The 26,766-nt window shown below is 52.3% G+C and overlaps 8 protein-coding genes across 8 annotated transcripts; 3 read left to right on the top strand and 5 right to left on the bottom strand.

Moving 5' to 3' along the window:
• Window positions 1-1,721: 1,721 nt before the first annotated feature.
• Window positions 1,722-4,331, bottom strand: K489DRAFT_176169 (uncharacterized protein). The gene is made up of 2 exons (XM_033599412.1): window positions 2,301-4,331; window positions 1,722-2,235 (listed from the first exon to the last, which is right to left on the bottom strand). The coding sequence occupies exons 1-2, from the start codon at window positions 3,993-3,995 to the stop codon at window positions 1,816-1,818; spliced, it is 2,115 nt and encodes a 704-aa protein (XP_033461217.1). The 5' UTR covers window positions 3,996-4,331; the 3' UTR covers window positions 1,722-1,815.
• A 1,782-nt stretch (window positions 4,332-6,113) lies between these two features.
• Window positions 6,114-6,895, top strand: K489DRAFT_176149 (uncharacterized protein). The gene has a single exon (XM_033599411.1). The coding sequence runs from the start codon at window positions 6,208-6,210 to the stop codon at window positions 6,784-6,786; it is 579 nt and encodes a 192-aa protein (XP_033461216.1). The 5' UTR covers window positions 6,114-6,207; the 3' UTR covers window positions 6,787-6,895.
• Window positions 6,896-7,004: 109 nt separating this feature from the next.
• On the bottom strand, window positions 7,005-12,098 carry K489DRAFT_317131 (ARM repeat-containing protein; the record flags this gene model as incomplete). Its single annotated transcript, XM_033601213.1, has 2 exons — window positions 7,005-10,603; window positions 10,688-12,098. 2 exons carry the CDS (start codon window positions 12,096-12,098, stop codon window positions 7,005-7,007), a joined length of 5,010 nt encoding a protein of 1,669 aa, XP_033461215.1.
• Window positions 12,099-12,510: 412 nt separating this feature from the next.
• Window positions 12,511-13,871, bottom strand: K489DRAFT_378590 (cytochrome P450). The gene has a single exon (XM_033604446.1). The coding sequence runs from the start codon at window positions 13,571-13,573 to the stop codon at window positions 12,530-12,532; it is 1,044 nt and encodes a 347-aa protein (XP_033461214.1). The 5' UTR covers window positions 13,574-13,871; the 3' UTR covers window positions 12,511-12,529.
• Window positions 13,872-15,572: 1,701 nt separating this feature from the next.
• On the top strand, window positions 15,573-16,384 carry K489DRAFT_176090 (uncharacterized protein). Its single transcript, XM_033599410.1, has one exon. It carries the CDS (start codon window positions 15,663-15,665, stop codon window positions 16,263-16,265), a length of 603 nt encoding a protein of 200 aa, XP_033461213.1. The 5' UTR covers window positions 15,573-15,662; the 3' UTR covers window positions 16,266-16,384.
• A 1,694-nt stretch (window positions 16,385-18,078) lies between these two features.
• On the bottom strand, window positions 18,079-18,550 carry K489DRAFT_176086 (uncharacterized protein). Its single transcript, XM_033599409.1, has one exon. It carries the CDS (start codon window positions 18,464-18,466, stop codon window positions 18,212-18,214), a length of 255 nt encoding a protein of 84 aa, XP_033461212.1. The 5' UTR covers window positions 18,467-18,550; the 3' UTR covers window positions 18,079-18,211.
• Window positions 18,551-18,560: 10 nt separating this feature from the next.
• K489DRAFT_378586 (barren) lies at window positions 18,561-21,533 on the bottom strand. Its single transcript, XM_033604445.1, has 2 exons — window positions 19,248-21,533; window positions 18,561-18,901 (listed from the first exon to the last, which is right to left on the bottom strand). Exons 1-2 carry the CDS (start codon window positions 21,405-21,407, stop codon window positions 18,635-18,637), a joined length of 2,427 nt encoding a protein of 808 aa, XP_033461211.1. The 5' UTR covers window positions 21,408-21,533; the 3' UTR covers window positions 18,561-18,634.
• Window positions 21,534-22,518: 985 nt separating this feature from the next.
• On the top strand, window positions 22,519-26,515 carry K489DRAFT_378585 (uncharacterized protein). The gene has a single exon (XM_033604444.1). It carries the CDS (start codon window positions 23,004-23,006, stop codon window positions 26,289-26,291), a length of 3,288 nt encoding a protein of 1,095 aa, XP_033461210.1. The 5' UTR covers window positions 22,519-23,003; the 3' UTR covers window positions 26,292-26,515.
• The last annotated feature ends 251 nt before the right edge of the window (window positions 26,516-26,766 follow it).

Genomic DNA, 26,766 nt, shown 5'->3' with positions numbered 1-26,766 from the left:
CGGCCAATTAACACGGGAGACCTATAACAGGTAGCTGCACGGCCTGCGTTCGAGCGGCGCATGGGTGCGAACATGGATGCTGTGGCTTCCCGAATCCTGTTTCCTCGGGTTGATCAGATCACAATTTGCTAACGATTGCCTCTCGAGACGGATCCGCGCGGCGGGTTGCTCCGTTCCGTGATCGAGTCCCGCAGACAGCGGTGGTGACATGCATCGGTAATTTTACTAGTAGGGCGTTGATATGCATGTCACCATGAACGGCAGGACACACGGCGTCGAGATGGGTCACGGCGCAAGAATACACTTTTTTGCGGGTTTGACATTGCATTCACGGAAGAATCAGGAGACGTACCTTGAGCATCTGGGAGGAAATGGGGCAATGGTGTTTACGACCTGTATTGAGCGACGGCATTGATCATCACGGCTTTTTCTCATTCCATATTGAACACGATTATTTGCATACTCACATCGCCGTCTTGATGAATTTGATGGCAGTTGAATCGGCTCTGCTCTTCCGGTCTGTGCACTGTGCGCTGTTCAGCTCACAGTGGAACCGCTACAGCAACACATGCAGAAAGTGAATCCGTCCCTATCAGGACATCTCATCAATCTCAGAGCCGAGGCATGCTTTCTCTTCGGCTTGCATCTTTTGAGCAGCAGAAACGCCTCCAAAACTGCAGATGTCCTTCGAACCTTACATTCCGACACCGCTCCAATGACGCCTGGAGACGCCTCGCACGAGTATTCTCTACAAAACCGCTACCGGCAGCAACTCCAATGCCCTCGCATGCTAACATGATTATTGTGTGTGGCTGGTCAGCGGCATCAACTCGGCGAGCGATATCTGACGCAAGAGGCTGAAGGACAGGATTCGCGGTGAAAACAATGAGGTTTCTGGACCCCTACCACTAGCAATGGAACAGGTGTAGAACTGATGGTGGACTTTGGCGGAGGGGGGCAGCTAATGGGATGATAACGCCATCGTCGTCACATTGGCTTTCGGTTCAAACGAACAAGGATGTGGTGAGAAACCGCCGAATCTCAACGGCACCGTGCCCTGCCGCGCGCCCGCATCTCGCGTCGATCCGCGATACGCGACCTGGTTGTTTTGAATAATGTGCCAGTGACACTGCATGGTTCAAAAGAGTTCCACTGCACTTCACGCATCTAGATATCAGGAGATCATGCATAAGATGGTCCGAAACAGATCTGACGCTAGCGAGACACAATCTTCGGCCGGCGGTGCATGGGTGTATAGATTCGCTCGAGGCGTACGTTGTGACAGTTGAGGCACAGTGGAGGGAATCAAGTGGTCAGATTCAACCGCGGGTGGAAATCGGACACCATCGACCGGAGTGGGCTCCATAATTATCACGTTCCGAAACTTTATTGGGCAAGTGGCACCGCAAGACAGGAATTAACTTTTGATCGTTGCGGGAGCATATCTCGATATACTTCCTTTCTTTCTCTCCTTCATTCATATGCGGTGTGCTGACGGCGAAGCGCAAACCATATGCACATGTCGGTGCATACGAAGCTCGTAACGCGATGCTGCCATCCCGAATGTTTCGTTGAGCTAGTCGACTAGCAAGAGCTGTTCTAGGAATGAGCGTTGCAGCTTCGCACATGTCAATTGTCGAGGAGATTCGCTATCTCCCCGAGCCATTGACCTCGGCGTCGTTGGCGTTCCGTGTCCATTTTTTTGGCACCCTTCGTGATCAGATTGAATGTTCATCACAATTGTGTCGCAATGTTTACTCAATGTAGAGAAGAGCTTTTTGACAGCATATCGTGCATGCGTCTGAATCTCACAGATCACAGTCCGCAGTTGACCACGTCCAATTTGTTCGTCCTCGCAATGTTGAGCCACTCGACCTCTTCGATGAACCCACCGACGGCCACTAGCCGCTTCTGCTCTTCACAGACAGCTGAGAGGAGCTGTTTGGTGCGATGGGTGTTTCTGCCAATCCCGGTACTCTCCAGACGTCCGATAAGCTCGATGGCTGCGCTCTTATTAGACTCGGCCGATGTCGCCACGCCGGCTATGAAAATTGGAAAGACGATGTTTCGGTGAACGGGGTTCGTCGCTTGCAAGGATGCCAACGTGAGGATTCTGGTGGCACGTAAATCAGTGTCGGCAGTGGTAGCCGGGCGATTCGCGATGGGCATGAGTCCCTGAGCCGGGTACATGCTCGTGCGGGTATAGATTGTTGCGGCATCATACAAAAGTACAGCCTGTTGACACAATCAGTAAATGGCACTCAGAAATGAGAATACAGATATGATCAAAGTAGACCTACATTTTCAAACATAAGGCGGACCCTCTCTGGTAAATTGGCCGCCAGAATTGGTGAAGCATCCAGGAGGCCGACATGCTGCTGTGGATATGCTTGCAGCCAGGCATCGTTCATCGCGGCTCGGAGCTGTACAGTTGTCGCTTGCCACCTTGCAACCATCGCTGGAGGTGCGACCTCGTTCTCCTGTGACTCCGTACGGAATCTTTGGGCCGTCACCGCAATTTGAGCCACATGCGCAGTGATGATCTGGTGGAGCCCGAGTATGGCAGGAAAGGAAGCCATTTCGTTCAGCGCGAATGGGGTCGGGCCAATCGATGTCAGACCGACGGCTGTTCCCATAGGTATCTGTAGCTCGGGAGCCGGTAATATCCTCTCATTGATCATCGTCTGCACGAAATTGCCGTTTCCACACCCCAGCAGGCATGCGTACATATCCAGTTCATAAATCTTCCAAATTGTGTATGCGTACGAGTCTCCACTGGCTCCAATGGCATGCCGCTGGGTCGTGAGCCAGCGCAGTTGGTTTAAATGCTCCGCCCACATAGCCACCTCGCCGTCTGCGCCTGTGTTTGTAGCCAAGCAAATATCATAGACCAAGAGAAGGAAATGTCGGAAGAAAATTCCATCCGATAGAAGATTCTGAGGCGCTGAAGCAGCTGTGTGAGCATCCAATGCACGATGATAATGCTGCATCGCTTCTTCAAGTGAAGAGACGCCCTTGTATGCAAGGTTGAGGGCACTGATGGCGCAGATCGCGTGGTATAGAGGCGTAAATCGGTGCGCTTCGTATTCGAGGGCGTCAGCTAGCGAGCTCTGGTGTGGGCCAACGGTAGATAGGAGAGGTTGCACCAGTCGTGGAACTATATATCCTCGAAAGTGGTGGATGAGGTGATCATTGGAACGGAGCAGCGGCGTTGATGGAGCCGTGTTGAACTCGGACAGCGGCTCTGTTTTGACGGACGCATTGGTGGCATCTGATACGCTTTCGCGTCGGTCGCTCTCCGGGATCGACCATGTGGAACTTGGTGCCAGATTTATGTCCTCAAACTTATCGAGGATCACGACGTTGGGGGCCGTGTGCGCTGGCGGACTGCTGAGAGGCGGTTGCACTTCGCGCTCGAAACCTCGAAAGACGAACATGTCGGCGCTCGTGCGGTCATCAATCCGTGCTGCTGCATATTCTGGAATGCTCGATCTCAAAAATGATCTGGGAGTGAGCACCAACGCATAAGTCCCAGGAGGTCTCTGTTCCGCTTTCTTCTCACGATCCTCATCCGTAGTGAGAACGTAAAAGTCAGGATCATCGTCTACCTCGTCGGCGCTACGAGTCGGGCTGAGCGGCAGGCTTGAACGAACGTTAGAGTCCCATACCGCATTACCGTTAGTGTTCACATTTGGGTGTTTACCCTGTGTCGCCAGTGTTGCATCGCTAAAGTTCCATCGTTGATCCCAGTCACAATCGCGATTGAGTCGGGTGCAGGGACCGCATCGCGGATGAGCCTCGTCGCACTTCACCTTTCGCGCACGACAAGTCCAGCAGCCTTGCCGAGAGCGATGTGAAAGCCGGGCATGCCTCCCACGGACTGATGTCGGTCGTCTCTCTCGGCTCGATGTGGGCTGTGGACTTTGCGGGGCAATGAACGGGATTCTGCTGTTGTTATCGTGCGTATCGCCTCCAACGTCGTCATGGCGTTGCATGTCACCGTCGAAAATGCCGAGAAGTTTGCCGCTTCCTCAAGTGGAGTAAGTGCTGTAGCTGCGACGGGTCGAAGAAACAATTGCAACGTTCAAATGCTGACACTCGTTCGCCGTCCACTCACTAGGAGGTACACGTCGATACGGGCGGCTAATCCGCCATGTGAGGTCGAACCGAATGAGGGCAATGAACAATCGGGAGGAGAGAACGTTGGTGTGAAGTGCCGGATTGACGTTAGACAAATGACCATTGCATGGCCGTCATGAATATGCAGTCATTGATCAGATTAGAAAAAGAAAAGAATGTAGGTAACAAGATTGATCGTGCGAAGATCTGGACGAACAAGCCATGTCGAGGACATTAAATGAGCGACTAGACGGTATCTAGTGCACCATGTGCATGCCGGCACCGGTTGCTGTCTTTTTGGTTGCATCAGAGTTCATTGCTTTCAGAACAACGGGGCCATGTCCGACGTGGGCATGCGTCGAGGTTGAATCGCATGAGCAAGGCACGCAGGGGTCTATCTCAACAACGTAATGGTCGATTCACGCGCGGTTCTACACTTGCATCAGATGCGCCCGCGCAAGCCACGTTGGTCCGCTAATTGCCACGGAGCTATAAAGTAGTTGTTGGAGGCATGACGTGCACTGTGCATGGACGACCACTTCTGGACGCTAGCATGGCTGTCCGTGGACATGTCGACGACGTGGTAGTCTTGATCGTTCTCGCTTTTCTGCACTTGACCACGATTGCAAGGAGGGATGCGAAGGGTCGGACGACTCGATCTTGTGATGTTCAGCGACGACAGAATGCCGTCTAAGACCGGCGCCAACTATGGAGGAATGCGGCGCGAACTCTGCGAGGGAGCGCGATTCTGCATTGACCGGGGAATACATTAGCCCGATAGACTTGTTCTGCGCTGTTCGCAACCGCTAAAACCACCGTGAACCTTCTCAAATCGGACGCAATCTTCGGCCTCTAGCGGCCGGGACAATGCTGGGTGCGTATGTCTGTCATAGAAAGTTACGATCGTGGTGCAAATTGTCAGCATCTGTCTTCGGGGGTCTAAATCGTGGTCCAGAAGCGCGGTGATGGTCGCTCCAGTCTAGGGAGACACTCTAGCCTCTCTCGCCCATCAAGCGTGGGTTGCGCTCAAGCCCCAGATTCATCGCCATCAAAGCTGTCTAGCCGTATAGCATACGAGAGAAGTGCTTCATCCGAATGCGCGAGGAGTGCAAAAATTGTGTCAGTACCCAAGCATGCCAAGAAACGTTCTCTCTCTGCTCTACCCAGTCCAGTGGTGCAGTCGGACAATATCGTTCAACGGGAAAAAGTCAAGACAATCAGGAGGCTCTGAATGTCCATGTACTGTACTGCACGCAGCAGCGTCCCTCCGACAGCGACCGTTTGATGGTGTCTTTGAACGCCAGGAAGATGATTGTCTCCTCGTTTTCACTCCAAGGCACGCATTGGGGCATTGCGGAACTCAATGCACAACGACTGACAGATTAGTGCACGACCTCCAGCAATTTGCCTGGCGAGTTTGCCGGCAAGGCATTTGAAACCCTACCTCAATACCGTACCATGCCATGCCAACATGTCACGATGTATTTACAGCTTCGCCCGAACTCCGAGGGCTAGATCGAGAAGAATAAATTAGCAGCATACACCATCTGATCATCGTTGTCGGTCTGCACGTGCAAGCAGTCGTACTGCGTGGGGCATTGCAAATAATGCAACGATAATAGCCAAAAAAAAATTGACAGTTGGCACTCTCCTGCGAATTGCGGAGGAAATGCGCGGGTCTGTGCGGAGAGCCTCGCCCGTGAATCTACACGAATTTCTGGGTTGGCTGTCCGGGTCTAGAAGGACCAGACCACTGTAGCCCAATGCTTGACTGGCTGCTCTACAATATCCGCTTGCATTTATACTGTCATTATTATTTGCATTTACACTTGCATTTGCATAACGGTCAAGCGGCCCTGTATGTATCGTTGCTCTGTCGTCTCCAAAGTCAAAGTAAATGATAATGAAGTGCAGGTGCCCATGGCGTGGAGAAGGAATTGTCAGCAGACCTACCTGGGTACCTAGCCCTGGGGTAGCTCGAGAAGAACAGACCGCGATTGATCTCACCACGCACAACGCCCCATGCGAAATGATAGGAATCCACGTAGGATAGAACGGTGCTAGATCCTGCACATCACGCATACGACGATGAAAGGTCTATGTACGAAGCCTTTTCCAAGTATAGAAGAGTGCAGCTGCATAGTCCAGTACATGAAGGTCCGCTGGCGCAAACTGCAAATTTTTCGGGACAAATTTGATGAGGGAGTGGGATTGGACAGGCATCCACGTGGCGTCCACATGGGCTTTGCGGGCCTTGCTTTCGACCAGCCCTGGTCCAGATCCGCGTCCCGGAGTGCCCGACGTGAGCCCTGTTTGGTGCTGTCACGTCTGGACGCCATGAACTCTATCACCTCTCGGCGAGTGTGCGGCGGGACGGTGGTGCTATCATTTCGGAACATCTTCGTATGCAATTATCGCCTTGACAAATTTGTCCGCGAACCTTCGCGTATTCCTCCTACTCAACTCGGCTGGTCGGCCGAGCTTTGCATCTGTCGTAAAAGGTTCGGCTCCGAAGACGCGATCGCGGTACGGAGCTCCTCCTGCAGCCGACGTATCGCTTCAATCTCGATCGACGTCTCTTGCACAATCTTGTGCATATCCCGAGCCAAAGTTGAGTCGTCAATGAGATGCGCGTCGTTTTCTTTTAATCGTTCGAACAGAGCCTGAAGGCTGGTATAGATATAACGCCAAACTGCAGGGCTTTGGTTCTGAAGTCCGGCTACTGCGTGAACGGCACGCGACACGGCGGTCGTGAGCTCCTGACTGGATGATGTCTTCGGATTGATCGAAGCGAAGATTGCTTCTACAGCTGCAGTTATCGTATTCTCGTGCCTGTGATTCGTCAGTAAAATATTCTCGCCTCGTTAGCACACTGGCATTGTCACTCACGTTTCCTCGGCTTTCCGCTTCTGATCGACGCCATCGACTTCCATAGCGTCGGGATCGGCGCCATCACTCAGGATCTCGTTGGAAATTTCAAAGACATCCTTACTGATATCAAGGTCTTCTCGAGCTCGAGAAATCCGAGCGAGCGCTTTCACAGCATGTGGCCGATAATTCGCGTTTTGCCGTTTCGCTTCTCGCAGGGCGATCTTGATCATCGCTCCGCGCACAGTATCATTCTGCATATAATACTGCTTGGCCGCTTCAGCATATCGACCAAACGCAACGAGCACGACCTCTTTCCCTTCCCACGTCTTGCCAGCTAGTGCCTTCTCGAGAGCGGGCCATATCGCACGTCCAGCGTCTGCTGACATTTCCACCTCGCTGGACGATGCAGCATTTATGGCAGCTGCGACCGCGCGAGCGGCAGTGTGCTTTAATGTCCATTGTGCCGAGTCAAGATGTCGTGTACAGAGGCCGATAATCTCGTTCAAATAGAGTTGCACGGCTCGAGAGCCTCCGACTGATTCGTTCCAAGTTTCTTGGAAGCGCTCCTTCACCACTTCGTGCGAGTCGTGTTTTGCAACGAATATGAAAGGCAACGCTGAGGTCGCGAAAGCATTGAATCTGTCAGTCGCATACTTCGAGAAGGCGTAGACAATCTCGCCCGACGTGATGCTCCGGCGTGGAACGGTGCCTTCGCGATCACCCTCAGACTCGAAGTACAGCCGCCGAACATATTCTAGGAGACGTTCGATCTGTTTGTCGCTGGCACCTCTTGCCAGATAACCCGCAGCCGCAGCATACGAGCTGGCCACAGTCTCGTTGCGATCAATGACCAACTTCTCTATGAGCTTCAAATTGTCATCCACATACGGCTTAAACAGGATCATACGCCGGGTGCTCAAAGAGACGAGCACGCGACTCGATCCAACCTTGGACGGCAAGCCCACAGCACTCTTCATCGCGGACTCTAGCTTGGGCTGCAATAGACGCATGGTCTCATCGTCGAGCAAATCCAGGCAGCGTTCAATTGCCTCCATCAGAGGGCTGCTTCGCACGCTTGAGAGTCGCATGTCATCGATCTTCTGCTCTGTGAGATTGTACTTGGCGGCATTAAGATGAACGTAATTCACAGCTTCTGGTTCCAAGGAGCTAAGAAGACCTATCAGGCGCTCGACAAGTTCAGGAATGAAAGGTCGAATGGTGGCGCCGTTCGCCTTCTTGATGATTTCGAGCAAAGTGTGCACAGAGAAAAGCTGCACGTCTTGTGCGCTTGATTCCATGCCAGATGGCGACAGTAGAAATGGCAGAACGTGCTTGAGCATAGTCGAAGCATTCTTCGTCGAGCTGTGATCCGCCTCCAGCGCACGCGTTAGGACACCCGTCAAAGTCCTCGCCAAAGATCCGGCAGCTGCACGCACTGATTCCTTGATGTCATCCAGCACGCGAAAGCATTGGGTCCAAATTCTCTCGAGATAATCTTCATACTTCTCCAAAGCGCGGCCTTGCACAAGGTCCGCAATGGCTGCACAGCATGCTTGTCGTACTCGCCACTCTTTTCCGAGAATGCTGACCAACAAGTCATCCATGATGGCGTTAAAGTGCTGGTCAATGGTTGCAGCAGGATCAGGGACAAGAGTCTTCCAGATTTCGTTCATTGAGGTTTGAACCCCTCCATTTGGATCGAATCGATAGCGGAAGAGCTTTGGGTAAAGCTTAGGATTGTTAGCAAGATAGCCATCCACACTCGAGTCGGAGAGTACGCTGCTCAGACCGAATCGACCAAAGGCTGCTCGACTTGACCAAATTGCGTTCGACGATGCCATAGACATGAACTTGTACACCAGGCTCGAATCGCCAACTTCTGACGCTAAGCTCATAATGTCCTTGTAGGTTGAAACGGAGCCATCGCCGGTTGGCAAAGCTCCGGGTTCGAATAGCTGAGTATCTTGAGACACATTTCCAGCAAGCTGCTGTCTGTCTGATGAGAAGGAAGACACGAGGTCACGGACCAAGTCATCCTTCAGACTCCTGTCACCCTTTTCGTACACAAGCCCGAGACCGCGTGATGCTGATTCTTGAACTAGCTCGTCGCGATCTGCCAAGCACCGTCTGAAAGCATTTTGGCATTTCGATAGCCGGCTCTGAATTTCATCCTGGCCGCCGCAGAACTGTACCAAGCACAGCAGCCACATGACGGCAGCCTTTTTGAGTGCAGGTTTTGTGTCTGTGCAATTCGCCAGAACACGATCCATCAACTTGTCAATCGTGTCGACGCGCGGCATTCCCTTTGGCGGAGATTCGCCAACATCTAGCTTGGTGGCAAGAGCATCTGATTTCCATCCAGCCGCGAGTAAGCTGTATGCCTCTCCCACAGTAAAATGTACCTCGGCCTGTCGGATCTCATACAAGCGGTGCAACTGCTCGCCTACAAATTGAAGCTCGTTGTCAGAGTCATTACCCTCTGGGAGAATCATGGACCAGCGTCCCAAGCACAATATCGCTTCTTCATTGCCAGTTTTAGCTTTTTCGTACAGTTTCTCGCTCACGCTTCGGGTCTTGGTATAATGCTCCACGGTTGCAGGCGTAAGACATTGGAACATGCTGAGCTGTCCAATGGCTAGGAAGGTTGCGTTGAGTAGGAGATCGTCCTTCGAATCTGTGAAGATCTCGAAGAGGGTTTTGAGAAATTGAGATTGCTTATCAGGTTGAAGTATTTGCTCGTTCCGGAAGCAGAACCGGCTGAAATAGTATCCAAGTGCTGCAACTGCGCCGTGTACCACGTTTGATCTTGTGCCAACTGCAGTGCGCCAATCTCGGGCCGCGTCAAGGAGATTTTGAACGTGATCATTCTGCTGCTGGCCTGCATGTGGGTGCGAGGCGAGCAGTCCGAAGGCATGGGCTGCCGACAGTCGACGAATGTGGTTGTTGGACTGTAATGTTGGCATAAGTAACTCTGTTCGAGAAACATGCTTCTGTATGAGGCCTTCCGGCGCGAGGGCCAGGAGCTCTACGAGATGACTCTCTGGTGACGCGATCTTATCTACAGTGCATTCGAACAACGCGCAGAGCAGCAGGTCCAGTGCTTTTGGTGAAGTGTTGTAAATCTTGGCAAGATGCTGCTTGATGGCGCTTCTTGCCGATAAGTCGGATTCGACCATCGAATCGAGGCGACGTTCCCACTCCGTGTCGATATTGATCTTCACGTCGGCTGTCCGAAATGCCTGGCTGACCAAGACTCGACGCGCAAAGGCGGTCAGAGACACGAATGAAGACTCATTAAGTTGTTTAGTGTGACGAACGAGAACTGCGGGATCCTCACTCGTCACTTGTGCATTTTGCACGAAGAATAAGCGCACGACATCTTCGAATTGTGGCTGCTGTACGTTCGTATCAGCGGTCCCGGATACGAATCCATTCAGCATACGAAACCAATATGGACTCAGGCCTCGTTCGCCCTCCTCGCGAACTTCAGGTCGATCTGACGATGCGCCGGCTGCCAGACAATCGACCCATCGCGCCCGGATCGACGAGTACGGCAGACAGCGATTGGCCAGTCGCACAGCAACATATCGCGTACTGCGAAAACGTTTCCGATCTTCGAGCTGTGCGGAGCTGTTCATCTCATCTATCAGGAGCTGTTCGAGAACTTCCTGGTGACTTGGAGTAAGGTTCAAGCGACTCATGGCTGCTAAGACGGTGGATAACGCCTCCTCTATGCTGACGGTGACGGAGTTGCCGGATGTGTCTTGCGCCAAAGACGAAAATAGCCATCTCAGCAAGTCCAGATTTGTTCTGTCTTCTTCTACGAGGAGTTTTTTCGGGCCTGCGCGTGCCAACAACCCGATCACCTCGTAAGCATGGCCTCGGGAGACGAGGTCTTCATTGGCACCTGGCGCAGGCCATCCTTGATCCTCGACAAAGTCGCGTAATCGAGTGACGCCCGGCGATGCGATATCGCTCAATGTCTGTTTGTCGCCTTGCCGAGCCACAAAGTTGACGTACGTGAAAATCGCAGCACGAACTTTGGTCGCTTCTCGGCCGACTTTTGGATTCTGTAATATATTGTTTGACATGACCGTATCTTCGCCATCTTGTTGTGGAGTTGATATGCCATCATCAATGATTTGAAGTATTTCGGCGGCAAAAGTGGAGCTCTTTACAGATTTGCTCAACAGTCCTAGGATCTTGAGTCGCAATGGCGCTTTAACTCTAGGATAGCCGTTGCCGAAATATAAGTCGAATAGCTCACGGACTAGCTTCTTGTCCTCGAGATCCGTAGCTGGCAATGACCGTTTCAACATGTCATCGCCCGTGTCGCTAATTGATGATGTCGCATCTGCCGAAGCAAATAAGGCCGCAAAGAAGCGCTCGTCATCTTTCAGGAGCCCACTCGCTGCGAGCTTCGTGGCCGATGTTTTGGTTCTGGTTAGATTGAGGCCTCCCTGGGCAGGATCCCACGAGTCCTCTTTACCATTTACAGAAAAGAAGTTAAATTCATCGCTGGTCAGTCCAGGGCAAGACACTCCGTTGGCCTTCCGAGGACTGAAAAGAATGAACTTTGCAAGCCGCGATGACAGGAATGATGCATCTTCATCTGAAATTTCCATGTTCTGGCGCATCTCTACGTCTTCCTTGCTGCCTCGTGCTGGCATTCTGAAAGCATCAAGGAGCCGCAGCAATAGATAGAAAATTTGAGCGCTATGGATACCGCTTTTCGCGATACCGCTGACCACAATAGGAAGCAATTCGGCCTGTTCCTTACTAGACAATCTGCCTACGCCCTGTTGAATGTACATGAGATCGAAATTGCGAACGATGGCATTCTCCTGCTCCCGGAATTGTTTGACTAGGGCAGCAACAGGGAGTTGGATAGACTTGGGTTGAACTCTTGTATTGACATGCTGGCAGATCGAGACTACTTTATTCCGAACACTATTGTGTTCAGAGGCAAGTTTCAGAAGCAATGGAGCCCAGTACATTTTGAGAAGCGCTTCGAGCTTCGCATCAGTATCTGCAAGTGCAATCCGCATTTCGACCTTTCCGACGAGCGACAGCTCGCGCTGTTCTGGTGTCTGCGCCGGCGTAGACATGATTCGTGATAGTGGACGAAATACGCGGTTGATGTTCTTGAAGGTTTCAAGATGCGTCCAACATAACCACTGTCTTGATTGTCATAAGCAAGACCAGAAGACTTGAAGTGGAGCGCTTTCTCTGTGCCTCGAAAGGTTCCAGTGACCATAAATTGCCACGCGGGAAGACACGTAAGGCGATGAGCTGCCTGCCCAGGTGTGCCTGGGTGTGATCGTGAGTGATGATGCTGTCAAGCGAAGGCGAGACTAGTGTGTGCAAACCCTAATGGTCGTCCAGAAGCATCCACGACGTTGTCTGTATTTCAGAACTACAACATGGAACTCATCCACGAATCCACGAAGACTAGGTGCAGATTCGTTAGTGACATATATATATATATATGCATTCATCAAAACCAACTCATATTATATTATTTGCTTTGCACTAAACGCTACTTCTTCTCTCTCCGATCCCATCGAATGACAGCTGGGTTTAGTGGCCGGCTGAACAGACTGCTGTAGTCCGTACCCACGACCTTATCGCTACCGTCCACATTGGTGAACCTGAAATCGCGGACAACAGTAGCCATGATGGTCTGCAATTGCACATAGGCGAATTGCTCACCAATGCATCGATGTCTGCCAGCGCCGAAGGGTAGGTACGGGCTGGCGGCACCTTTGCTAACCAATCCATATCCATAATCCTCCTTCTCCTCGGCGACACCCTCTGTGAGATGGGCTGGAGCGAGGTGGATGTGTTTCTCTGCAGGCGACTCGTCCCATCGGTGAGGCTCCCAATGTGCAGACTGTGGAAAGTGTGAGTCCATCCGGCTGGTCGCGCCAGGCGCTGCTAGCAAGCTGTGGGTGGTTGGAATGACAAATCGAGTGCCCTCGACAGGCATGGGTGACTTGACCTTGCGCAAGATGGAATGAATCGGGGAGTGAAGACGAAGAGTCTCCTTGACGACTTGGCTGTGGAGGGGTAGCCTTGAGAGGTTCTCATATGTCAGGTCTTTGATACTACCATCAGCATTCAATCCCAGGACGTCTTTCTGCTCTTGAAGAAGCTCATCCTGGATATCGGGTCGTGAAGCGAGTCGAAGGAGGATCCAGGAAATGGTAGCGGAGGAAGAGTGTTGTCCGGCCATGAGCAAGGCAATCATCATGTGAGCAATCTCTCGGTCGGTGAGTGGTGTTCCATCTTTGTAGCTGCATTTCATCAGATTCCAGATCATGTCCTCTTCACGGTCATCGCTCTTTTCGCCGCCCTCCTTGCGACGCTGCTCGATAATCGAGCGGTAAGTATCAGCCATCTTCTGCTGCGCTCGGTCACGCTTCCTGTTCTGAGGAAGGGGTGCCCATGGCATCATGAAGTTGATCGGTGTGAAACCCATGTCCAGGTCGTGGTAGAGGTCAGCGAAACTCGAGTCGAATCTCTCGCGTACTTCTTTGCCCTGCAAAGAACGGCTCGCAGTGTAGATGGTAAGCTCAGCCATGACAGGAGGCAGGTTGGTAGTACCTCCATTCGAAGCGAACTTCTTGTGGGCGGCATCCTTGGCAAAGAACTGGCGGGTCTCCTGCGCAATCAATGTGACGTATGATTGCAGAGCTGAAGAGGTGAGGCCGAATTTGACAAACTTATCGTGCGGTTAGCAGGAGTTCCTCCAGCCTGCATGGCATGCTTACCTTCTTCTGCTCCATCAACTTCGAGTTTGGACAATCATATACGACATCCTTTCCAAACACGGGTGTTGTCAGGGGGCTGTAAATTTCCTCCGCGTTCACGTCCTTAAGCTTTCCATTGAGGATGAAGTCGTTGCCTTTTGTTCCCAAGCAGACAGTCGTCTTCTTTCCCAAAAGAATGAAAGTGAAGACATCGCCGTACTTCTCGCGGCAGTTGAAAAAGAAGCTGTAGGGGTCGATGCCGTAGGAGATTGTAGAGCCAATGATCGGAACCCAGTGAAATACGATCGGTGGCTCATTGGGGTTTCGGAATAGGATTTGGCTGGCGACGTTGAGAAGAATGGCGAATGTGATGAGTGTCGCGAAGCTCAGAGCGATCAATGTCGAGGTGCTCGTGGTGCCAAAGTAGGCATCGAGAACGCCTGCAACTTCCTGAAGAACACCCATCCTGAAAGGTGTTCAGAGGAGTATGATCGAGAAGGCTGTGAAGAGTCGGTAGTGGACGATGTGGACGTGCAACAGCGAATTGATATATTTCAGGGACCAAGCTTTCTTTGATCGCCGCACGCCGGCGACCAATGGCCATGCTCACGATAATGGTCTGACTTTTTGTGAACAAGGGGCAGACCCGGCATAATTGTTGCGACACGGTGCGGGCCGTCGGAAGTGCTTGTAACCACACAGCAACAATAATCGAACGACACTTGCTTCCTAAGGTTTTTGGTACATCTAAACGATATGCGAGCCAACTGATTCCACTTCATCCGTCTGGCAGACTCCTATATATCTCGCAACTCTGATATGGTCAGTACTCGACATTCCGGCATTGTCGGACCACTATCTGCGACGATAAAGGAACCCGGATGCCTACCTAGGCAAGTATTTATTTTCTTTAGGGTTCGGTTACATAAGTCTATGTAAATAGGGTCCATTACGTTACATAGAAATTCAGCACACAGATGTTGTGTTGTCGCCGGAATACAGTACCAAGGTGATTATTCAAAGTTCATGTCGTTTTGGTTGTTCCACGGCGAACGTGACGGTTTCTTGTATACGAGTAGCTGGATCGCTGAGTGCCGGTTTGTCGTGTGCATCTGGGGCATGAGAAGAGTGGATGTAGGGCAGACACCAGCGGGCGGCCCAGTCCAGGCACTGCCAGTCGTGAAATCCTCGCTTTCTTTGATCTGGTCACCAGAGGTCTTGGCTCTGCGGGTGCTTGAATCGTTACTTCTCATGCCTCATCACAAAGGTAATCAAACAATTGCTAATCAACCAACCAATGATTGAATACACACATGGGCACTGTAGCGGTTATCTGCGTGCCTAGGTAGTTGCAAATTTCCCAAGATAGCCTGATGACAAGCGGCAAATCTCGAGCTACACAACACCTACAAGTCCACAGCCACAGAACTGATGAATAAACACCACGCTAGTCACTCCATGCGTGACTCGCGCCTGTAGATCTGCGCAGGCTGACGTCGTTCCTCATTCTCACCAAATTGTCACACAATGCTTTACAAGCTTGACAACCTTGAAATGATGGATACTGTCGATCTCTCTTTTAGATGCATTCACTTGGCTCAAACCGGAAAGGAGACTTTCACCATCCACCGAAAACCGGCTAAACTTGATGAAAACGTCCTACGGTCGATGCATGCGCCTGCTGTGCCGCGCCAAATGACGAGTGAAAGCGCTCGCGGCATCGCAGGGTTCCAACCATGACGATGACCTGTTCGCTATGATTCCATGCCGCATATTGCGACGGGTCAAGTCTCGTCCGAGAAGCGGCCAATGCTCGCCAGAGACTATATTTGGTTGCTGGACATCCAAAGCATCGTTACCTTCACGTTTACTACGCTCTCCTTATTCAGCTTGCTTCCACGCGCCTGGGCATAAGTCAACATGTTGTTCCTTCTACTCACCTTGACCAGTCTTTATTCGATGGCAGTCGCCGTTGAAGGCATCAGTGCCGGACTCCCGTCCCGGGGCTATGCATCGCTCACTGCGGCGGATCAGCTTCCTAATGCCACTCACAGCATCGACTTCCAACACGCAAACTCCGGCCTGTGGAACTGGACGGTGCGGGTCAGCGACGTATCGATGCCCAACGCGTCGCAGTTGATACCAGATGCGCATGTTGCGTATACGACCTACTCCTTCTCGTGGCCAGGTCAAGGCACGCTCCAAGATGCGCTGAACGCGGAGGCCGAGCAGGAGTCTATCCTGACTCATTACAGCTCGTGTGCGGTCCTTTTTGACGCTTTGTTTCCGACAAATGTAACGGACAAGTTCGATGACTCCAGCTCGGATTGTACCAGCATGCTTGGTGCTGAATGCGTGAAAGCCCTTACAACCCTGGTAGGAAGTGTTAATGGCGATTGCAAGGGTTTCAGCATTCCCACTACTTTGATACAAGAACAATGTGCCAGCTCTTTTGGCGTTGCCTTGGGAGGCGGCTACGGCTTCAACTATGCGCGTAGGTCGCACACGAGATCAGCCCGATGACACATGTAATCGATGCTAACTCCTTTGATTTGCAGGTTTCGGTGACTACATGAGGTCTACCTCGAATACAAGCAGTCCCGGCAATCAAACATCGCCCCTCAAGGGACAACCCTATGCTTATTCTCTCAGCGTCCCATTTGCAGCGGGCAACCGCACCGCTTTTGATCCACTGGTCAGCAATGTACACATCCTCGGCTTGAAGAGCAACTCTTTCAATCTGCTCTGCAATCGCGCTGGCATCATTCGAGGCGAAAGCCGAGCAGGTGATCACAATGCTGCGCCCAATCTTGCCAGCAACCTGAAATTGATGGTGGCGTTAACATCATTGGTGCTTGCAAGCATGCTTTTCTTGTAAGCAGCCGGCGCCGGGACGCGATATGCAGAACAGGAAGCACGCCGAAGGACTTCAGAGTGGTCACCCGGTCCTGGGTGCGGACCGATGGCGGCAATGATCCACATCTATGCCGTGAAACGTCTATCAATGAAATATGCCCAAGCCCTACAGATTGGTCTTCGGATGTTGGAAATAGACGATCCATTACCCTGCAACCTCTTCTCATAACACCAGTCGTCGAACTTAGCCCTGTAGAATCGCGAGAATGTCCTTCGTCATTGACGAGCGACGCTGCTCGCGAGTCTGGTGTGAAACCTGCGACGCCTCATTTACGCGCAAGAACGACTTGGCGTTTCACTCGAGGCGACGATGCAAAGGTCCGCCCAGGTCTAAAGATGATTAGCAAAGGTAAAGCTTCGACCACAAATGGGGGCTGAATGTTCGGATGGTTCAGAAGGTGAAGCCTTGAGAAGGCGCTTGCAACGTAGAAGCCAATGTCATCAACGATTCCCGTCTCGTTCTGTAGGCTGATGATTGATTGCCAAGTCCACGCCGGCGGGAGTAGCGTCAATAGCGTGGGCAACTCGGAGGCGCGGTACATGGGCTAACACTAGATCCTCCGACCTCGCATCAGCGGTCTGATGCCGCTGTATGCGCCCACCGGCATCCTAGAATCCTTTAGGACCTGTCGTTCCTTTGGCAGCGCCTTTTCGATGACCGGCTGAACGACGGCATATCCAACATTCGCGTCCTTGCATTGCCGCTTCCAGCGACTCATCTTGATAAGCAGTCTTGGATGTGATTCACCAACCTCGAAGCCTTTTCCCAATCGGCTTGGTCGTCACCTCTTGTCCACCGCTGGATGCTGCGAACGGCTCGATGAATGTCAGCGATTGCAATAGCAAGGCCTCAAGAAGAGCGCAGCCCGCGACGGGTGAGACATTTTAGCGTCCGCTATCACCCGCGCGCCGGGATACTAAAGTCGCGAGCAATCTTAATACATGAGAGAAATGTTTGTTTGGCCGAGGCCTACCTCTGTATAACCATGCTATCGGAATTTTTATCAATCGAGCAATTCCTCCGTTAGCACATTGCACCGGCTTGTTGCCAAAGTCTCGCCGCATCATCCCTCGCCCAGCAGAGCAGCGAAACGCACGTACAAGATCGGCCTCCATGAAATCGATCAGATTGGGTTGCGTTTGGCAAGAAATTTCCGTGTCGTGGCATAATGCAACTGTGACAGGATGACGATATGTACAGTATGTCTCTCGAGCATCTTGTAAATTAACGGAATGTGGCGAGGGCCATAAATGCTCCTGTGAAGCGAGTTCGTCGACCATTGTCATTGGTTCTGCAGCATCTCGTCACATCATTTGTCGTTGCGAAGGGATACAGTGCATCGCTCATATTGGCTCGTTTAAGAGATGAACATACTTCCTGTTATTTGCAATGACTGAAGAGTGTTCGATTAGACATCGTCTGCCAGAGCGCTAGTCTTTCGCTGCCAACGATTTGTGTATGATCAGAGGTGGAAAGGACCGATTGCCGCCAATGTCTAAACAACCCTGGGAAAATCCGGTGAGGCGTGCTGAAGCTCAGTCTCCTGCAGTCGTCACTTCGTGGAAGCGAAAGCAAGAGACAGCGCAGAGAAGGAATATAACACTACGGCACGGGGTTCGAGGGTACATCGGGAGATACATGTGTATCTCGCAAGATCATTTGGTTTGCAAGAATAGTGCGCGAAACGGCAGGGCAGATACGAAGATGATCTCAGAGCTTGCCACGAGACTGAATACGACACCACCTGCGAAATGACCATTGAGTATCGTTGACCGGCCCGATCAATATGCAGGCTCGACTCGGACATGATTCAATTCAAACGATCTTGGCGGGGTTCCGTTTCACGGAAATAGAGACGATATTCGAATCTTCGAGACAATATCCATGTAGATACCGCGATTGTGGAATCATGCAATAGTAAGCGTTTTGAATTAAGGATCGAATGTCTATCCAAAGAACGTGTAGAAGGTCATCATCATAAATCGCCCTCGGCGATGATCGCATCATGGTCTTTCCGAACTCGTAAATCGGTCCAGCCGTCGACGTTCTCGATCACAAGGCCTTTCTCGTTGGCGAGATGCAGTAGGCAAATGAAACCGTACGAGGTGGAAATGTCCGAGAGCTGCTGTTGCGGATAGACATGGTGCAGGTTGTTCATGATATCGGTGAAACGTAATTCCGCAGACTCGTCGGCGGCCAGGGTCGGGATGGGCGCACGGGCAGGGGCTTGCGTTTGTAAGACCTGTCGACAGTCAGCGTCAAGTCGGTTCGGCAGCTAGACTCGGAAGTCGAGGGCTAGCATGCCCCTCGCTCTCGCAACACGCCCAGCAAAAATGCAAAACATACAGCACGAGGGATTCCCACGTGGTCACCCACCGTAGTACTAATCTCGCGGTCAATTGCTTAAATATGGGAGAGCGGACGGGATCCCTTGTTCTCAATTGCCTGTGGCCGTATGTGCTCGAGCAAGGAATCCCGCTGCTTATGTCCCTTCATCCGCTGCCTCCACGGACATGCGCAAAGCGCAGTCTGAGATGCGCCAACGACATGTGTTGTAAATCTGGGGGAGGGAAGAAATAAGAACATACCTTGTCAAAGCCGCACCCTCTCCACATTTCCTCCTTGAGTCGTCGAACATCCACCTTCTTCGCAACACGAGCGTACTGTACGTACTCTGGTCGAACCCTTCGTGATTGCGCAACAAGATTGGCAGCGAAACCGTCGTTCTCACCGTCGCCCTGTGCGGCAACGGCTGCAGCATCAATCTCACCAGCGTTGGCAGGAAGGAATGTCTCTCTGGCATCGGCGAATTCCATATCGTCGTCATCTTCCAACGCTCCGAGCATGGGCAATCCGTCGTCCTGGAAGAAGTCGGCATCGTAGTCGCCCTTAGCGTCTTGATTTTGACCATCATGCTCAGCTCCGTGCTTTGCCCAGTATGCTTCGTCTACATCTTCATGTGCTTTAAGGACGGGCACCTGCGAGGATTGCTGTTGACTGAACCGCGCACCAAGCCTCGCTTTAGGTTTCAAAAAGAGCTTGAGGAGGTCCTTGCTGTTGAAATGTTTATCGTCGGGTAGAAGATGTCTTGTAGCGCTTCTGCGCTCTTTCTTTGGCATGGAGATAGCCGTGTTGTCCTTCGCTCGAGTATATAAAAGACTGGCAAGCTCTCCTGTCATGGGCGCTGTGAAGTCAATCTCGAACGGTTCTTTCTCCTTTTTCGTTCGTGCTGGCGCGGCTGATGCGCGGTTGGCTTCTTTGACTCGTGCGATTTTCCAGTGCTCCGGTCCTGCCCAATTCTTTGCAAGCGCCGAATCGAAGTAGTTCAGGATATTGTCTTGGTCGCTCTCGGGTCGATGCTGAAGGGTCACGCCGTATGCAGGTGCGTTGGTGTCGAATGCGCCAACCTCGCCCATGCCTTCCTCTTGATTACCATCAGCTTGTGCGCCAGTGTCGTAGACCCGCATTTGTGGGATGAGGGCGGCATCTCGCGCCCATGCCTCACCACCCTCACCAAAGCCAATGTCTGCCGGCATGTCGAACCCGCCCAGACCTGCCACATCGTCGTCATTGTCGTCAATGCCAAATGCAGCTGGATCATCGTTCAGGTTAATACCGCTTTGATCCATATCAGCCCCAGATTTGTTGGAATCCTGATTATCATCACGCCAATTCTCGGGAGCCTTGAGAAATGGCAAGTCGAGAGATCCATCGCCGTTGCCTAATTCGAATGTCTTTAATGAAGGGCAGATGTCTTGCTCGTCGAGTACACTGAGATCCTGGAAAAAACGGGCCTGTAACCCAGCAATGTCAACTGGTCTGTCGTCGATCTCTGCCGGAAGCACGTCTTTGCTGGCTGGTGGCTCTTCTGGCTCCATGCTGTCCCGTCTCATCTCGCCGTTCTGTTCGTCCTCTACGTCATCGCTGCTGTCGAACACGATGCGTCCAGTGTTGTCAATCGACAAATGATTGAGCAGAAGCCCCTTGGCGCCGCCTTCATCGAAATCTGCCGAGGCCTTTTTGAACAATGGATCTACAGAAAACTCCAGCTCCATCTTCTTCAGTCTCAATTGGTCGAAGGAGTTGACAAGCGTCGATTCTGCCGATCGCTGAGTCTTCTTGCGGCCTTTCTTTTTCACTACGCCATCCTCTCCGACCTCTTCCTCGTCACCCTCCTCACCATCCTCATCCTCTCCATCAGCCGCACCTTTGCGCTTTTTCGCGACATTCTCGGCCAGACCGCTCAGAAGCTTGCCTGTTTCCGTCGCCACACTATCCACGCGACTAGTGTAGATCTTCACGCACCCATCTAGCGTGCAGCTGGCCTTTTGGAAATTCACGCCGTCTCCCTCTTTCAACAGGCTCAAGTCGTGGAAATAGTCGATGAGGGCGAAATTCCAGCTGTTGGCAGCGTTGATTTTGTTGTCCGTCGCCATCTTCATCCATTCTTCGAAGTTTGCGAGTATAGGTACCCGCTTCATGGGTGTGACGTGGTCGCCTCGTGTGGTCGCATACAGGTCGTCGTCGTCCTGGTTCGGGGCGGAGGGATCCAGACCGTGTCCGAGCGATTTGCGCTTCCGCTTCGGCGTGGACACAGCGGCTTTGAGCTCATCCATCTTGCGTACATGAGAGGCTTGTCGATTCTGCAACCGTGTGGCCTTCTCCTGCGCATCATCATTGAGGGGGAAAGACATGGCCTTGACCGGCGACGCGAAGGCGTTCGCCATGGAGAGCCGTTGACGAGGCATGTTCGGAGAGTGAAAGCACTGCTGGGCTTATCACATATGCATGGGTGGTGCGTGACACTTGGTGGAGATGCTGGCTCGCTGACGCCTGCGTTCCACAGGGTTTCAAGGTTCCAAGGTTGTTTGTGAATGGTTACCAGAAGCGGCGAGGGTGATAAACAGCGCTAGCGCGTGGCGCGCGCTACTCCACCTGGGCAGGCTGTATGCTGTATCATGCGGCTGCAGCCGGCGGCGACGTCCACCGGTGCGTGTCTGTTTGTGATGAGTGATTAATAAGCCCTGGAGCGGAGCTGGAGGGGCAAGCACGGCAAGACAACACGCGACGCGCTGCAGAGACAATCAATTTGGAACCTGAAAAGGGAGGCAGATCAGATCGGCTCGCCTCGGGTGGACGAACCATGGGACATGGAAGAGCACGCGCGGATCACCTGCACAGCACAACGTTTCGCCTCCGTTCCAGCGATGCACTTTTCCCCATCACGACAAAAGTCGTCTCTCACGATGCACAGGCATGAAAGGAACACTATCTATGCAGTAGTAGTCCCATGGCTGGAATGCATGTATGTGCTGCCGTACTGTCGTGCACTGTGGATGGAGTGGATGACTGCGAGACAGTGTGTCTATCCCAGGGAAATCCAGGCCGGTATATAAGATCTCTTGACTTCCACGATATACATACAGGTTCCCGAGGTTGTCGCTTCAACGGATGATACATAGGAAATAAATCATCGCGGACACGTGACATTATTCATGATGTGCAGGTTAATGAACGTGCCGTGTGCTGTGAAGCAAGATGTTGATGATACCGTGAGAATATCCGCCTACCTAATAAGTATGTACAGCTCCTACCTACCCAGGTAGATATGATTTCGAGTATGATTTCGAGTATGATTTCATCTCCACCGCTTGCTCGCTTGCTCGCTTGCTTGGCGTGGGCAGAGCTGACGACAGTGACAGGTCATTAGGTAGGTATAGGGTGCCAGGTGTGTGGGTGTGGGTGTGGGCGCGCCCGGCAAGTCGTGCCCCCGTTCATCTCAGTCGTCCAAAGGTGTTCAGGTGTGTGTTCAGGTGGCTTTGCAGGCTTTCCAAGTATTTCTTTCTTCTTTCTTTGTGACGCTACAGTACTGTAAGTGGTATATACCTGCAGGTGGTGATATGCACGAGGTGAGGTGACCTTCAAACCACCGCCCTGGACTCTGCTGTGTCGCCACAACTCAACTGCCCAGGCGCCCACGTCTCTCCTTATTATATCCAAGACCAAGTCTTCGCTACCTAGTACCTTTGGGCCCCCGATCCCGATCTTCAGAACTCACACGACTATCCGAGGAGCAGCGTTTCATTCTTTGTGGCTGTGCAGCGCCGCCACTCTTGAACGACATCATTTGCACAATTGCACAAGCCGTGCAGTATACACACGATCTACAAAACACTTCACGTTGCTGTGCATCTCTGTCTTTGCAATCTCCAGGTTTAACCGTTTTAAGGCTCGGCGCATATTCCTACAAACCATATCCGGCGGTTTTCGTACGGAAAGATGCGTTTGGACGCTGGTGTGAATCTTGACGCACTCTCTCCGCAAGCTCGCGCGACATCTCCGTGATGGATTTCACCATGCACCAAACCCCTCGTCTACGCGCGACAAGATCGATGAGCGACGTCGAAGTGCGACGCAAACCTGCCGGTAAACTTCCCAGATATCGCGCTGCTCGGGCATTCTACGTCACCCTGGCTCTTGGAATCATATTTGCTGGTTTCGCCATCCGATCCCATTTCTCCCTTCCATACCAAGAGCACAATTATTCCGGTTCCTCACTCCATGTCCGCTCGCTGGAAAGTCTTTCGCGCGAGGACCTTGTACGCATTCGAGACAGCGACGATGTTTGCCGCCGAGTCAACACCATCGCGGTCGACGAGCAATGTGCCTTCATTCGTCGACATTGTCCGACAGACGAAGGCGCTTTCTCTGTCTGGCTCGAGCTCTACTACTGCCGCTTCGCTCATGTGAAACCGGTCCCCTTCATCATACTGATGACATGGCTGGGTCTGCTCTTCTCAACCATTGGCATAGCTGCTAGTGACTTCTTTTGCGAAAACCTGGAAACTATTTCAGCCATCCTCGGTCTGAGCGAAAACGTCGCGGGTGTGACGTTTGTTGCTTTCGGGAACGGTAGCCCTGATGTCTTCTCCACCTTCGCTGCCATGAACGCCAACAGCGGCTCCCTGGCGGTTGGCGAACTGTTCGGGGCTGCCGGTTTCATCACGGCCGTGGTTGCAGGCTCCATGGCTTTGATCCAGACTTTTCAGATGCCGCGAAGCGATTTCCTCCGCGACACCGGCTTCTTCACCCTTGCCGCCATGTTCAGCCTGTACTTCTTATGGGATGGGAAACTCCATTTATGGGAATGCATCAGCATGGTTGGCTTCTACATCTTTTACGTCATTGTCGTCCTGGTTATGGGCTCGTGGAAGGCTCGAAAGAAGGCGCGCAAGGCAAAGGAACACGCTGCTCGAGGTCACTTCATCTTGCCTGAAGACGATGACGACCCCGAGGCCCAAGAGCCGTATCATGATGAGCCGAGCGAGCGCGGAATCTCGCGTCATCAAAGCTTCGGCCTCAATTCTATTGAAGATTGGTCCGCTCTTGAAAGAGGTTCTGATCCTGCGCAGGTAGAGGAAGACGAGGCCGAGGAGGCGCGTGACCGGCTCAAGATGAGTACCGTGGCTCACGAGATGCGTCTCAAGCGACCGACGCGGCGGACTCGCAGCAGTACCGCGACACCCATAAGACCTTCACTTGTTGGAGCTCTGGAGTTCCAGTCGGTCCTGAAATCTCTGAAAAGAGCACAGAACCACCAGACCATCGCGATGCATTCCAGACGGTTCTCTGATGATCCTACATATGTGCTTACGGACGTGGATCAGCTATCGACGGCATCTGACCCTGCATCGAGATCACAGTCGAGCGTACGATCAAATCCGGATCACCATCCTCGAATCCCGCGAGGCCATGCTGCAACTTTGAGCGTGCCCGACGTCGGTCCCAGGGGAAGAATGCGGGCTGTCTCCGCCAACGATGCTGCGGGATTACACATCGATGCAGATTTACAGAGATACAGTCCAGGCCAAGTGCAAGACCGACAGCGCGAATATCAGGCAAGCGAGGATGACTTTGCACTTGCCTCTACATCTTCGCTACACGACGGTTCCGAGAGCGTCTTGGACCGGCCGATTTCCTTGACGTTGAATGTTGAGTCCGCTACTCCCAGAGAACATCTACCAATCGCACTCACCGAAAGTCCTGGTCCTATGACCCCGATAAATCATACATCATTACTACAGCCTATCATTCCACAAATGCATACGGAGCAAGAGAACCCAGGCCAGCGGCACGGGCATCATCTTGGACATCGCCGCACATCATCAGCACACCGTAGCCTTGAAGTGCCTATTATCGTAGTGCCCGACGAGAATGACGATACAGATGCGAGAGACCCTTTTCCAAGCTACAGAGATTCTCCGACGTCGTCAATATCCGGAGGCTCGAGGTCACCTATGAGCACAAGACCTCCTAGTATACACATTGCCAGTCCACTGGGGCCAGTCAGTTCCCCGGACTACTTTTCGGACTACCAGGCTAGGCCATGTGAGGCAAGCGAGAAACGCCTCAAATGGTGGCCTTACAGCGTGCTACCCCCTCCTAATATCATCTTGCATACTCTCTTCCCGACCGTCGCTCGGTGGCACGATCGCTCAATCTGGGGCAAACTCATCGGTGTTTCCGCCTTGCCGAGCGTGCTCCTGTTGACTCTGACCCTACCAGTGGTGCCTGTGGATGACATGACGGAGAAGGACGACGCGCCACTTCTTGGTGGATCTGTTCATTGGTCAGGCAAGCCATCTGCAGAAGCGAACCCGCACATTCCTTCGTCAGCTGGCCATCCTACAAAGAGCGACACAACGAAACCTCTAATAGAGGTTGAAGACAACAGCCGCCCAGATATTACGAACTCACGCCTAGATTCAACGCAAGGGGAATTACGCCCCTCCGTAGCTGTCTTGGGTGCTATGGTCACTGATTCGCAGCACCCAACCCCCGAAACAAGACTGCCACCTCCTCACTACGAGGACCATGAAAGCCCTCGTGTCTGGAATCGCTGGCTTCTGATAGTGCAGCTCTTCCTGGCTCCACAATTCATTCTTGTCGCCATATACCTACAAGCTCCATCGGAGCTGCCACTGCGCTGGCTGATCAGGCCCAGTCTCATCTCTCTCCTCGTCAGCTTGGCGCTGTTGATTCCACTGCTCCTCACCACCACACCGACACACAAGCCTAAGGCGTACCATATTATCCTCAGCAACGCCGGCTTTGTTGTCAGTGTCGCCTGGATCTCTACCGTCGCCAGCCAAGTCGTTGACAGTCTCAAGGCTCTAGCAGTGATTTGCAATATGTCTCATGCCATAATGGGTCTGACCATATTTGCCGTCGGAAACTCGCTCGGTGACCTGGTTGCGAACGTGACCCTAGCCCAGCTGGGACGTCCCGTCATGGCGCTATCGGCATGTTTCGGTGGCCCGTTGCTCAACATCCTACTTGGCATCGGCCTCTCGGGCTCTTATATTCTCATTTCTGGCGCCGAGCGCCGACACGAGAAACACCCCGACAAGCACCTCAAGTTCAAGACATTCCACATCGAAGTGGAGCGTACCTTGATCATTTCCGGCTTCACGCTTCTACTGACGCTGGTTGGGCTCATGATTGCCGTTCCGTTGAACCGGTACCAGTTTGGCAAACGAATTGGCTGGTGCCTGATCGCGTTGTGGACCATCAGTACCATCATCAATGTCGGCATTGAGGTCGCTGGTTTGAACAACTTGGATCGCACATGATCGACGTGATGGGCAGAGGGGTGGTATCGACAGCATATAACGGCTGCCGCATTGTTCGCTTCTTGATGTTGCATAGCGGCCCGGCGCATTTGGGTGTCCTCTTGTCTTGCATTTGAATTTCCTGGGTTATTGTTCGATTCCCGCCGTAGTATAGCTATCATATACCTTCCGTATTATTACAACTCTCACGAACACACTCTGACTCCTGTGTATCGTGGCGCCTCGGGACCATTCTCACATCCCGTTGTCAAATTCTCTTGGTCGCTGTCGTCGATCGTCCAGTCCGCCTGACATTCCCACTTGGATTTGAGAGAAAGATACATATGGCATTCGCCAGATTGCCACAGCTGTTAAGCTCATACGAATGTTTACCATGATGACTCCGCTCGCACGATTCACCCATAATTTGTCGGAGAAGAAAGTGACCTCCGACCCTAGGTCACACAGTCAGTATGTGTTTGTGCCCGTCAATGTG

Source organism: Dissoconium aciculare (genome assembly GCF_010015565.1).
Source record: "Dissoconium aciculare CBS 342.82 unplaced genomic scaffold K489scaffold_4, whole genome shotgun sequence".
Taxonomy (NCBI): Eukaryota; Fungi; Ascomycota; class Dothideomycetes; order Mycosphaerellales; family Dissoconiaceae; genus Dissoconium; species Dissoconium aciculare.
The sequence above is the reverse complement of the archived record's forward strand: the minus strand, read 5'-3'. Positions and strand labels throughout refer to the sequence as shown.

Excerpts from the sequence above, each read along its gene's own strand:
- K489DRAFT_176090 (XM_033599410.1), top strand. The coding sequence starts at position 15,663 with ATGTTGTTCCTTCTACTCACCTTGACCAGTCTTTATTCGATGGCAGTC.
- K489DRAFT_176149 (XM_033599411.1), top strand. The coding sequence starts at position 6,208 with ATGAAAGGTCTATGTACGAAGCCTTTTCCAAGTATAGAAGAGTGCAGC.
- K489DRAFT_378585 (XM_033604444.1), top strand. The coding sequence starts at position 23,004 with ATGGATTTCACCATGCACCAAACCCCTCGTCTACGCGCGACAAGATCG.
- K489DRAFT_378586 (XM_033604445.1), bottom strand. The coding sequence starts at position 21,407 with ATGCCTCGTCAACGGCTCTCCATGGCGAACGCCTTCGCGTCGCCGGTC. Across the intron at positions 18,902-19,247 it reads GAGGGTGCGGCTTTGACAAG|GTCTTACAAACGCAAGCCCC; the intron begins GTATGTTCTTAT and ends GACTGTCGACAG.
- K489DRAFT_176169 (XM_033599412.1), bottom strand. The coding sequence starts at position 3,995 with ATGCAACGCCATGACGACGTTGGAGGCGATACGCACGATAACAACAGC. Across the intron at positions 2,236-2,300 it reads TCCGCCTTATGTTTGAAAAT|GCTGTACTTTTGTATGATGC; the intron begins GTAGGTCTACTT and ends TTGTGTCAACAG.
- K489DRAFT_176086 (XM_033599409.1), bottom strand. The coding sequence starts at position 18,466 with ATGTCCGAGTCGAGCCTGCATATTGATCGGGCCGGTCAACGATACTCA.
- K489DRAFT_378590 (XM_033604446.1), bottom strand. The coding sequence starts at position 13,573 with ATGGCTGAGCTTACCATCTACACTGCGAGCCGTTCTTTGCAGGGCAAA.